Source organism: Cydia splendana, chromosome 5 (assembly GCF_910591565.1).
Source record: "Cydia splendana chromosome 5, ilCydSple1.2, whole genome shotgun sequence".
In the NCBI taxonomy this organism is placed as follows: Eukaryota; Metazoa; Arthropoda; class Insecta; order Lepidoptera; family Tortricidae; genus Cydia; species Cydia splendana.
Genome location: NC_085964.1, coordinates 18,889,193 through 18,903,127, shown reverse-complemented (window position 1 = coordinate 18,903,127; position 13,935 = coordinate 18,889,193). Strand labels below are relative to the sequence as shown.

Here is a 13,935-nt window from a genome sequence, read left to right as displayed (position 1 = left end):
GATTAAAATTCATTTGAAAATTACTATTGATCTTTTATTTCGGAAATCAAAAAAATAATTATGTTTAACTATTTACCAAAAAAGGTTTACCACCCCATTTTGGTAGTATATGCCGGACTTGCCTTTGTTTTAGAAAAATGGTGTTTATTTCGAATCTGAACCGTATATTAACAAGTTTAAAATACACTTTTCATTGTCTTGATCCGTTCTTTTTAGGAATTTGACTACGAACATATACGCACCCATAGATTGGCTGATATCATAACTAGACGGACTTCCCTTATTAAACTGCACGGGAAGTCCGTCTACTCGCCGAATTTTAAATAATGCCATTTTTTTTGCTTAATTTGTGCTTGAAATGATCTGTCACTAAGGCTAAACTATTAATTATTAAATTCTTCATCGTATGCGATTACAAGCAGTAACATAGGTGAATAATTAACGGAACTAGATCACTCCAAAGACAAAAAAACTAAAGTATGCCGGACTTCGCCACAGTGACTTACAATAATAATTTTCATCTAAAAATATAGTTATTTCGGTTAAAAGTGCTGCAAATTAAATATTTTACATTAATTAATATAGTATGCCATATCTGGCATCCAAAAATAAGAAGAAAGCAGTATCTTGCTTTCTTCTTATTTTTGGATGCCACCTACATATTTGCACAGCTTAGAAACCATCATAGCTATGTCCATCTTTGACAAAACAGAACGTATGTCGCCATGTTTCACCATGCCCGCTCTTGCAATAATCGAGCGATAGATGATCTTCGCATTTCAATGTTTGCGGCGCCTAGCACCCGATTCTAAACGGTATACGAGTAAATATTTTAATGGGTCGTATATGTTACTCACGTACCATATATCAGGTTGAATCAAACCGGTTTTTCATTCCCACTGGAGCACAAACTTGTAGCCCCGTATGTTCTAGGAGGATTTCTGGATTTTCTCCAGGCTACCTTCCTAATACATGCTTAATCTACCGCTTCAAGGCAACTCTCTCTCTCTCTGTAGTCGCTCAACATGACTAAGGATCGTGATCATCGGTGGATGTGGATGCTCCACACCTGGTTTTTATGATCTGCCATCATCTCTCTGACGCAACAAGGCAACAGTCTAAACAAAATGAGCCAAAATAACACCTTAAACTCTCGCGTTTTGAATACATATTTAATTACACAAACGGGTCTATCGCGATATAATTTCATTGTTTTTACCTTAAATTACGACGTTTCAGCTGAGTTGCAGCGTTGCAGCAGCTCTGGTCACGGAAAGATACCACAAACAAACAAGAAAAAAACAATGAAACAATGAAAAATGATGATGAATGATGATGGAAGGATTTATGGTAAAAACAATGAAATTATATCGCGGTAGATCCGTTTGTGTAATTAAATAATAAGCCAAAAGTCAAAATAAAATGATTATCGTCATTCTCTTGCCCTTGTCCCGTTCACTTGGGACACTAGCAGCATGTCTTTTTCTTCCATACCTTTCTGTCGCCCGTCATGTTCAACTGAAAAGGGAACATTCCCATAAAAGGGACATCACTACGCAGAATATAACCCATGTTCCCTACACTTTCCTATACCACCTGTCTTTTAAAGTCACGTATCTTAAACGACATAAGTGACCTTGCAACTTGATATCCATACGGCTTATCGATATCACGCCTATCAATTATTATGGAAATGTGCACATCTACATACATGCTGGCGGTTAAAAAATACGCAAATGCGAGTAATTTTATTGTAATCGAATATACGTTGGTGGAATTACTAAATACAATTATGTTCGATGCTAAAACTAACCTATGAGGTAAGAAAAAATAAGTACAGCATACTTTATGAATTTATGTTAATTATAAGATGTTATGTTTTGAAAAGATGTGTCCCGCCCAGTTTGTTGCCGGTCCCATATTGGGATACCCTCCTCCAATTGAGGAGGGGCGATGGGGGATTTAAATCTTCTCGAGGCAGAGGTGTAGGGTTGGAGCCGGTGAAGCTTTATTTGACGTTCATAGTTAAGCGCATTGTAATATGCCTACTTAAATAATATTAATAAACTATCTTTATCTTTATTCAAAAAGGTATTAAAGATAAGAAATGTTATAGGGATGCTTAAGAGTCATACAAACCTGGCCGCCTCCATACAATCGATGTTGCGCTCTCATTTTAAAACTACCTTCTTAAATAACATGAAATTTGAAATGAGCATTCAAGTAACATATGTAATATGGTACTAGGTTTTGTTGCTAGAAATTTTAATGAATTAAAGAAATTAGAGCGAGGAAAAGTTTTTCATGAAAAACATCTACTCGCTCTATTTTCTTTGTATTACAATTTTTAGCCATGAAAACTAGTACCAGCACTCAAATATTAACTCTATGAGAGAAGGTTCACTCTCCAACAAAGCGCAAGCAGTCGTCCGTTCCGTAGCGGTGCGCGGCAACCACTACTGCTAGCCACCAAAATTGGTGTGGGCCGCATGTACGTACCTACATATCTCTCTCTCTCTCTCTCTCTGACTCTGTATTTTATTAACAATAGTCTTAAGTTTTGCTTTGTACAGATACTAACACTTTGATGGGCTTTGCCTGAAATAAATGATTTTATTATTATTGTATGTCTTTCCCATCACGGAACAATGGTGTTCCGGACCTTTGGGAGATGTACGCGGAGCCGAAGCCAACACGTAGAGGCCCTTTTGACGCTTTAATGAAATGTAAGGGGTACACCGAGCGGATGCTGCCCTTACCCGTGTCATGGGACGCACGCAGAGGCAGCACCCGCCAGGGTGTAAGGGCTATTGAGAGTTGATGGTATCTAAAATGAACTAGGTTATTGGGTGAAAGCGATGGACTAAGTACTGAGCTATGGGGTAAAAAACCGGACGCCTGCCTATTATTATTATTCTCTTTATTCATTTCTCATCTTAAGTTAGGTTATTTATAATATGAATATAAAAGTAAAATATAAAAACACTTACAAAACAATAAAAATTAATATAAACACATTATAAAAAACCTAACCTAGGGTGCCGCCAGCAGCGGGGCAGGGCCCAAGCTACCGGTGGTCAGGGCCGCAGAGAGAGGAACCGGCGGACTATCCGCGCCGTGTCCAAGATCACCGCCTTCTGCATCTGACCCTTGATCCAACCACCTAGCGAGAGTCTCTCAAGATGTTGGTCGAGACTCTTCGCTATTAGACCGTTCACTGAAACGACTATCGGGACAATGATCGTCGAATCAACATCCCACATGGCGGTTATCTCGTGAGCCAAGTCTAGGTACTTACTGGACTTGTCCTTCTCCTTATTATTATTATTATTTGTATTTCCGTTACAAACTCTCGGGTTTTTAAGCCCGGTCATTTATAAGGCGTGCGTGGGGATATAGATCCAACACGTAGAGGCCGTTTAGAGAGCTTTGATTTCATGTAGAACGCCTGCTGGAACCCATTCACGGGTACATAAATAGATACCCGTAAACCGGTTTCAGCAGGCATTGGGAGCTAAAAATGGAAAGAGTCCTGGTCTATGGTTTAAATTTGGGTGGAAAATAAATCTGGGCTATTGCTAAGAGTTCCGGACACCTGCCATAACATTGTGTTATACAGTGTTATCGAGGCAGGCGGTGACTCGCCACTCGTTAGAAATGGGCACCTGATGCGCCATCGTGAAGACGGCCAGGCGCAACACCGGCATGAGCGGCTCAGGGGTGTCGAGAGGTGGTGCTGCGCTTTCTCCGAAGTTACTCGCGGCGTTATGCCCTTTAACACTTCCACCCCTGGAGCATATAGCTCTAGCGACTCCTCTCTGGACGGCCAATGAAGGCAAGCCAGAGCTGAGAGTCCTGCGGGTCCCCTTGGGGTCCACTCCGACCGACGAAGACACGCCGGAGACGGAGACCCTGACCGACTCTCGGGAGCACTCGGGTTGAACCAGCGTGGGAACTATAGCCCAAGCCCTTTGGCGCATGACAGGAGGTTTGTGTCCAGCAGTGGGATGTACATAGGCTGAATTATTATGATTTTCCTATCTATTACTGACATATTACCCCGAAGCGCGATTTCCCACAATTACCACAAACAACAACATATATTTTATATTTCCACGCGTACGCATACAGTTTCTAAGTCATTAACCACTACAATAAATGTATATCAATAGGCAATTGATTTTTAAGTGCTAAGTAGGTATTCATTAACAATTTTAATCGGTTTTCTTCGCACTTCATTTGATTAAATAGTAATAATAATTATAACTAGTTTCTGCCCGCGAAATCGTTTGCGTAGAATGACTATTATGAATTATGATTGATAAAAGCTATCCTTTGTTCTCCGGTCTCATACTATCTCTATACCGAATTTCATCCAAATCGGTTCAGCTAATTAAGCGTGATGAGACAACAGACAGACAGACAGAGTTAGTATCGCATTATAATACTAGTAATATAGTAGGGTATATGCAAAATTTTCATTTTCAACGCACTTTCCGGATATACATAACTCAAGATAAGTAGGTCCAATTAAAGGTAACTTTTTACTCTACAATGTAGAGTGTATCGTATGTAGAGTCTACATGATAATTTCCAATATTAAATTAATAGGTGAGTATATAGTACGTAGTCTTGATCTGATATCATGTGTATTTGAAGATGAAGTACCATTCCAAATAATATACTGTGCATCTTAAACCACAAATGAAATTGTTTTCGCATTAAGTGTTGTTTTTTTTCTGTTTAGGTCTAAGATGAAGAGTTTTAGATTTGTTTAATTGTCAAAAAAACGGTTTTCGAACTTATATAAAACTGTAAGGGTTGATTAACCTTGAAATAAGACGGATACATTGCGTTATTCCAAACTTAATTAATTACTAAGCAATTAACATTAATTAGCACTAACGTAATTGTAATTACCATTAACACTAAAGTAATTGTAATTTTGCATGTAAAAATCTAATAAAATTTAACATTCACAGTTACGCATCAACATATATTATATGCTCTGAATATTATTTCAATCAAGAATAAATAGCCTAGCGGTAAGAGCGTGCGATTTTCAATAAGGAGGTTGCGGGTTCGAACCCCGTGGTACCAACTAGTTTTTCGGAACTTACGTACGATATATGATTTTATATTTACCAGTCGCTTTTCGATGAAAGAAAACATCGTGGGGCAGTTTGACTAATCCCAAATCCAATATGGCTTAGTTTCCCATCTGGGCCGAAAGATCAAATGGCAGTAGATTTGGAAAAAGTAGTACCTACGACAATTCTTCGGATTAGTTGCCAAGCGGACCCCGGCTTTCATGAGCCGTGGCAAAAAGCCGGGACAACTCCAGGAGGAGCATCTTATCCATCAAAACTACCTAGCAAATATGTACTATGTAAAACACTGTCACTGCTAATTTTCTTTGTTGATTAGACTACAACCTAAATAGTTATAAATTATACTAGACATTTATTGCACTTATATGAAAGTGAAACCGATATCCACACACGATATGTGAAATCGAATTGCATTGGGATATCCTTAATAGGTGTAATTTAAATATAAAATACATAAAACCACTTGTATAAAAAAATATAAAGAGCTAAAATCTATTAATTGCTGAATTACTATACTAACTAAAGAAGCATTTAAACACTGAAATAGATGTCATGTTTGTACGAAAGAAAGTGACCAAAGCAAAGCCTCCACTGAGAGATGCATTCATCTCGTGGGCAAAAAATCTAGTTCGAAATCTCGACCGAGTATCGGGCTAAAAATTCGAGTTTTAGTCGTGCGACCTGATTCCGATACGATACTGATGACTGATGACAAAAGTGTCATTTCTTCAACCAAAAACGTCACTATTCACACTGACAGATCAATATTGTATCGGAATCAGATCGAATAACTAAAATTCGAATTAGAACGTATGTCGAAGTCTCGATTGAGATTTTAAGACGTGTAGCCACGTGTGTGAGTGTGGAGTGATTGCAGGAAATTAAGCAAATTACTTATAATACATATGACTCGCGGACATGGAAGATAACAATCTCACACTTGCCGGGCTAGCACATGATTGGCGCGACAGTATCTCGGCCGCGAGATAGACTACCCGTCTTTTTCTAACTGTATTAATTAAAGAGGGTCGAGATACCGTTGCGCCAATCATGTGCTTGGCCTACTGAGGATGCCGAAGACCGGGCAAAGCGGAGAAGATTAAGCAGGAAAGCGGACCCTGGCGCTAGGTCGGGAAAACGCCAGGTTGAAGAAGAAGAAGAAGATAATAGATATGACTAGCACTATCTGCATAATAGCCATATGTTTTGAAAAATTCGATACAATTAACTACATTTGTAGCCGTTAACAGCCGTTAATAAATCGTGCTCATTTTCAAAAACAAATTCTAAATAGAATTTGTATTGTTATTGTCCATAATATTCACTACCTACGTCGAGGTAATCATTTAATAATATCTCATTATTACCTACTATAATTTTTAGTACCTTTAATATAACAGAAAAAATTATAAGTGTTTAACGTAAAGTCGTAAAGCCTCATTAATTATGTTTGTAATAAGGTAGTTTAAAAATCATATTTCTTTCTGTTTAAGGACTTTATACTAGATTCTAGAAGGTACTTTAGTAATGTATATATTATGTAAAAAAGACCATGACTTTATAGCAAATACTTGCAGTAATTCCATAAAATAAAAAACTATTTAATAATAGGTAATAACTAATATCACTACTAGCGTTGAAAATGTAGGTAATTAAATTTTATTGTACCTACATTAAAGTCCGTCTACGCTATGTTTGCACCGACTTGAACATAACATATAATTTAATATTCACAAAAACACATTACAATTACAACATTGCACATTTAAAAAACCTAAATAGGTACTAACTATCTTACCTACTCGCACGCTACTTGCACCTGGAGTTGCCATGGTTACCAGTACCATTTGACACTGGGGTTAACCCCGGGTTAGTGGGATGGTGAAAGTGGCGCTAAGATTGAAAATTTTTAACAGGACCTTTTAAATGCAGTGCCATACTCGTAAGTGTGTGGCTCTGTCGTACTGCAGTATTTTTTACGGATCTGGCGGTAACCTGATGCCATTCTACGTACGTACAGATCGTATACTAGTCGACTAATCAAGTTCAATATCCCCACACTAGAGGCTCGTCGTAAGATGTTTGACTTTTTGAATTTATATAAAATTGTACACTCAAAAATTGACTCTCCTGCACTATTATCATCCATTACCTTTAACACGCCTAGATTTAGAGGTCGTAACACTAAACTTTTCGCACTTAGAGTGTACAAAAACAACACTTCATTCTATAATCCAATCACAAGAATGTGCCGCCAATATAACGATTTAATAGCCGGGGATCATCGCGGTAGGGGCACTGATACTGATATTGATATTTTTGACCCTCACATCGCTAGGTTTAGGAAGTGCTTGGCTGGCGTCCTCTTCCCCTCTTCTCCCACTTAACTGATGACATCTGCCTTAATCCTCTAAGTTTGTTTCAGTGATGTTTAATAGTCTTTATAATGTAAAGTTCGTTACTCGTTATATTGTAATGTTTAGATAGTTATTTCTTCTCTGATATTTTTCACTGTAGCTATAGGAATATGGTGTTAATTAGTTTGTAATATTTCCGCTCAATTGTAAAACATGCTGTGTACACTTGTTTTGGATCTCGTGCTAGATTTAAGCCATAATGTGCAATTGTATTACTTACCCATGATATTGTACGATGTCTGTTTAGTGTACCTAATAAAGTAAAATAAAAATAAAATTCTGGCGGCTGTGAAGTGTGAACCACTTTAATTATTTGACGGTTGACATGTGCCAAAATGTATAAATAATGATTTATAGTATGTATGTATAATGATGTATGTGATTTTAGAATAACCAGCAGAGAGCAGTCGTTTCATTAAAAAAAAACACTAAAACGCATAAATAAAAATATGCATAGCTGACAAATTACAAATAACAATAAATTAAGTCCTTGAGTTAGATAACATTAAATCCCTTGGACAATAATAAACGACGGGAACTATAAGTTTAAAAATAAGTATTACTCTACATCTCTACATTTCGTACTTAAAAATAGATCTATTAAATTATACCTATATCTGTCATACTCCAATTATTTTACATATATAGAGACGTATCTCTTTTGATTATATAAAGTATTTTATTCAAATACTTTTGACATGTAGTCACATTGCCTTATTAATGATGCGGACTGTACCTCTACCAAATTATAGAGAATATACAATCAAACCGAATAAACTTCGCTATCAATAACAATGACCATCAAACGAATCCTCGAGCGAACCGTACCAGCCTATGACGTCACAACTTCTATAAGTACTTATTTCCTGAACTAAATTGGACTACATCCCGCTACCCGATTAGCCCGATTCCAAATCCAATCAAAACTAAACTTAAACTCTACAACTTAAGATTGAAAATCAATTGTTTGTAGAATTTAATCAGACTCGACCGACGTGTTCTTTTACTTTCCAAAACGGAACCTTAACTTGTTCAAATTAAGATTTAATTTGCTTTGTCCGTATGTTTCGTGATTACTGTCGTGTATGGAGCCGATGGGGGTAGGTTGGGACAGGTGAGTTTAGTGGTAAATTGGGTTGATGCCGGATAGGGTAATGAACTGCCTGAAGTGAAAAATGTTGCGCAATCGTAATTAGCTTGTAGTTTTATCGGCTTCACACTTTGAAATGCGAGTTTTTTTCTAGATGGCAGATGGCTTTGTAGTAGAAGAACCGGAATAGCCGGTACATGGACAAATAATCATTATGAGTTTATTTACACAGAAAAATAATACATTTTGTTGTGTTGTGTTGTTCCTGCTCTACAAATAATGGTGACTTTATGCTACTGGTGTCCATATTTTCATCTCCCGTTCTATAATCTACTATTGTTATAAAGAAGTACTAGAAGTAGGTATGGCATCAGGATTTTATTTTAGTACTCATCCACCTACTTTTTTTTGTTTTACGAAAAAATTTTTTTTTTGTTGAGCACGTTTACATGCTTCTTTTATTTGCTTATCCTAAAAGTTTTATTTTATTTTATTAAAATTTTTAAAGACATTGAAATAGACACCGCAAGCCAAATTAAACACTATTTTACACGTGTCAAGTTAACTACTAATTACTTTACATAAAAACAATAATTATCTAACATACTTAGCAACAAAGCATAATAAATTAAAACGATTTGACCCACAAAACCTTTCTGCTATATTGCCCGTAATTGCAATCATAAACATGCATTTATGAGCTGTCAGGTGTCACGGCTCCAAGGGAATTGTCGTTACTTTGTAAGAGTCGTTAGTGAAGTCATTAAAATCACTATAAAATTATTGTGATAGGTAATGATGATGATATCATGAGTTTCGAGATACGAGGATGACTCAAGTTAGACCGGGCCGTGTCCGGGCCGGAGCTTCCCTGATGCGGAGAGTTTTTTTCTTATCTTTCACAAATAATTTCTAATAGGTATAGGTAGGTATGTAGTAACTGAGTTATTACAGGCTACCATGTTATATAGGTACATAAGTAGTTGATTTAGTAGGTAGATAGTTGATTCTAATCTTCTTTAAAATATTTTTAAATAGGTTGCATGTTGCATGCATGACTTTGCGAAAGTCCCGATTAATTGACCCGAAACGTAAAATTGCTGAATTTGAAACTTTCTTTACTAATGTACCAGTTACCATGACTAAGCATCTTAACTCATCAAGTTTTTCTGCCGCTGAAATGTTAGAAAAAAATTTGCCAAAGTGTTTAATAGAATTTAAGTTTGATCATGTGACTAACCTAGAAGTACTTAAGGCATTTCGCTCTATTAATGTCAAAAAAGCTAGTGATCTTTGGGGGGTTTCTGTTCACATAATTAAATCCCTAATTGAATTATTAGTGCCTCACTTAGTAGAAATATTCAACAATTGCGTCGACTGTGGCGAGTTTCCAGACCTGATGAAGCAGAGTAAAATTACTCCTATATTTAAGACGGGTATTACCACTGATCCCACTAACTACAGGCCCATTTCAGTTCTGCCTACACTAAGCAAAATTTTTGAGAAATTAATACTGTCACAGTTACTTAGTCATTTTAACAATAACAATTTGATGCACAATAAGCAATTTGGATTCACTCGCGGTCGATCGACAATTGACGCTGGAATAGAATTAGTTAAAAATATTTTCGAAGCCTGGGAGGAGTCACATGATGCCATTGGCATTTTTTGTGACTTATCTAAGGCGTTCGACTGCGTTAGTCACGAAACACTCGTTAGGAAACTTTATTTCTACGGAGTTAGAGGAAAAGCGCTGAATTTGTTAAAATCCTATTTGGATGGGAGGATCCAAAGAGTGGACGTGAATGGAAAACGGTCCCCTGGGTCCCTGGTTTCGATGGGCGTACCCCAGGGCTCCATATTGGGGCCCTTCCTGTTTCTCATTTATATAAATGATTTACCGTATTTAGTGAAGGATCACCATGATATAGTACTGTTTGCTGACGAATCTTCCCTCATCTTTAAGGTCAAACGACACGAAGATGCCAACGTTCACGTAAACAGTGCTATATCAAATGTAGTACAATGGTTCAGCATCAATAACCTATTGTTGAATGGGAAGAAAACTAAATATATAAGGTTCGTAACTACCAATGTCAAAACTACACAAACGACTGTCACCATCAAAGATGAGGAACTAGAACCAACCAGCAATACAGTGTTCCTGGGTTTAACATTAGATGCCAAGCTGCAATGGGGTTCCCACCTAAATGTTCTCGCAAACAAGCTCAGTTCTGCAGCGTTTGCAGTATGTAAAATACGCCACCTGACAGACGAAAAGACAGCTAGATTGGTTTACTTTGCCTACTTTCACAGCATCATGCCATACGGCATTTTGCTTTGGGGTAGTGCTGCTAATGTCAATGCCATTTTTGTTCTGCAAAAGCGCGCCATACGTTCGATCTATAAAATGAGTGCTAGGGATTCGCTTAGAAATAAGTTCAAGGAGATTAATATATTGACCGTATACTCCCAATACATTTATGAAAATATTGTATATGTCCATAAACATATAGATGACTTCAAAAGGAATTGTGACATACATAACATTAATACCAGAAACAAGGACAAACTGGCAGTGCCTGCAACACGTCTGCAAAAGATTAAAAACTCTTTTAAGGGTAACTGTGTGCGGTTCTACAATAAACTGCCAAGTAGTGTAACTGAACTTCCATTGAATAGATTCAAGAAACATATTAAGAATAGATTAATTTGTAAAGCCTATTATAATATCAAGGATTATGTAAATGACAAAAATGCCTGGGACTGAGTTGACTTACGCACTCCTATTATTTATATTGTTTCCGCTGACTTTTATATTTTTTTTTGTGTTTGACATTGTCTTTTTATTTATTGTTAATTGTTACCAATTGTATTGTTTTTTATTATTATTATTTGTGTTTTAAACAATGATTGTAATATTTACGTATACTTTGTATGACATGTCAAAAGTGCTTATTAATTTATTATTAAGCCTACTTGAATAAATTATTTTTGAAGTTGAAGTTGAAGTTGCGAAAAATTTAACATACCTATATACCTATTATAAAATAAAATACCGTTACTGTTTTATTTTCATCACTTATCGTAAAAATGATTTTGCGTTTATAAATACACCTATTAAAAATAAATATATATATAGGTACATTGCTTAACCCTTCGGATGGCATAAGCCATTTTTGAGCTGTTGGAACGACACCTTTTTGTAAAAAATGAATGACTAAGTAATTCATAAAAATAATAATAATTCAACCTATATACGCCCCACTGTTGCGCACAGGCCTCCTCTCATGCGCGAGAGGGCTTGGGCTATAGTCCCCACGCTAGCCCAATGCGGATTGGGGACTTCACATACACCTTTGAATTTCTTCGCAGATGTATGCAGGTTTCCTCACGATGTTTTCCTTCACCGAAAAGCTAGTGGATGGCTAGTGGTAAATATCAAATGATATTTCGTACATAAGTTCCGAAAAACTCATTGGTACGAGCCAGGATTTGAACCCGCGACCTCCGGATTGAAAGTCGGGCGTTATATCCACTCGGCCACGACCGCTTTTACCGCTATTACCGCAAGGAATTCATAAATTGTATCAAATTTTATTTACCGACTTTTTATTTACCCGTTGGCGTATTTTCACTCTACGTATTAAAAATATACATCCTTGTAGTTTACATCTAATGGTCATATTATCATGCGTAAATGTAATGCACTAATTAAGATCAAAGAAGGATTATTAGTATTATCTATTTTGTGTTTTCACTAGCTAGTTCCTTTAGTATCCCATCCCAAATGTATAAAACCAGGCGGCTTAGCACGGTCGCGTTTTTATCCCTTGTCACCATGCCTGTCACGTTCTAACAAGTATGTAAGTGCGAAAGGGACGCGCATAGTGATAGTCGATAAAAATGGAACCGTGTTGAGCCCGCAGACCACACTAAAATGAGGAGTTAGTAGCTGCCCGATTCGAACTTTAAGATACGTCAGTTAAAGATCTAGAAACGATATGGATTATATGTGTCAGGGTCAAAAGTGACGTTTATGTTTGAAGAAACGTCACATTTGACATTGCCATATCTAATCCATATCTTTTCTAGATCTATTAACTGACGTATCTTAAAGTTCGAATCGGGCCGTTAGTCTCTACATTTTTTTCCGTGGAACCACTTACCTTCGCTGTTGCTCGCGCCGTCGGAATCCCCCATCAGGTTCCTGATGCTGAACGAGCTGGTCTTCTTCACCTCCGGCTTCGTGACCTCACACTGCCCCCCTCCCCCCGCCTCCTCCTCCCCTCGCCTCGTCGTCAGATCCATTTTCAAATTCGGAAGTCGACCGTTTAAGTTCAAAGTGTTCAAACCGACCGCCTGTCATTTGTTTTTGCATTTTAGTTTGCGGACATTGCGAGTTTGTTTTGGAGAGGTATTATCACAATTTTACTATGGTTTTAATCAATTAAGTCGTTTTAAAAATATAAATACATAAAAACAAGATTTGTCTTCTTGTGTTGTTCAAATAAGGCACTGTTACAGAGTTTCCGAATCCATTCCGGTCACATGTCCACCGCCACTCAAAAATCCGGTTCCGCACTAGTATTTTGCAGTCACTGTTCCGTGTGCGAAAATATTCGCGCGACGCGCGCCGAGTCCGCCGAGTGCCGAGCGACTGGCCTCCGGCCCTCCGACCATCGCGGCGCGCGGCCCTCCCTACGCCTCCAAGGCGTAAGCTCCGCCTCCATACACGTACTTCAATTACTCGATACGCGCGATTTTTTAACACAATCGATTTGTTTTAATGAGCCGTAATTGCGTTTATTGATACCGGATCAGAGTATTTTCATAGACGCAATTTACGGAACGGGGAAAAATACTTGTCGAGAGTTTTTAAGGGGATATTTTATGGTAATGCCGCATGTCGGGCGACTTTTATTATGAGACAAGTTAATGAGAATAAGTAAATAAATTAATGTTTTAGTTTTATGTTTTATAAGAGAATTGGAGCCAGGGTGGCGCTGAGCAGATGTCATGTACTTTAATAGTATTCCATTGAAGATTAAGAGTGTTAATTTGTTGATCATTTTTGTACGGATATTATCTTCTTCGCATATAATATATGCAAGCAAATTATTTACAGTATGATGCCTACGCTTATTATAAATTCATTCTAAGAAAAACTTGTAAATGATAAGTATTTTAATATAGTCGTTATGCTCAAAATGACAGCTTGACTTTTTCATAATACATCTCCACAGAAATTAAAGACTTAATGCGTAGAATTTCTTTAATTATTGTAAATTTCATGAGTATACCAATTGGATAAGCA

At 37.2% G+C, this 13,935-nt stretch overlaps 1 protein-coding gene across 1 annotated transcript in view; it reads right to left on the bottom strand.

Annotated features, from left to right (window-relative positions):
- The window catches only part of LOC134790968 (homeobox protein aristaless-like), a 126,526-nt gene extending 113,474 nt beyond the window's left edge, over positions 1-13,052 (bottom strand). The window contains exon 1 of the mRNA XM_063761999.1: positions 12,788-13,052. Within this exon, the coding sequence (XP_063618069.1) occupies positions 12,788-12,929 (142 nt within the window). The 5' untranslated portion in view covers positions 12,930-13,052. The remainder of the gene's footprint in view (positions 1-12,787) is intronic.
- Positions 13,053-13,935: the final 883 nt, after the last annotated feature.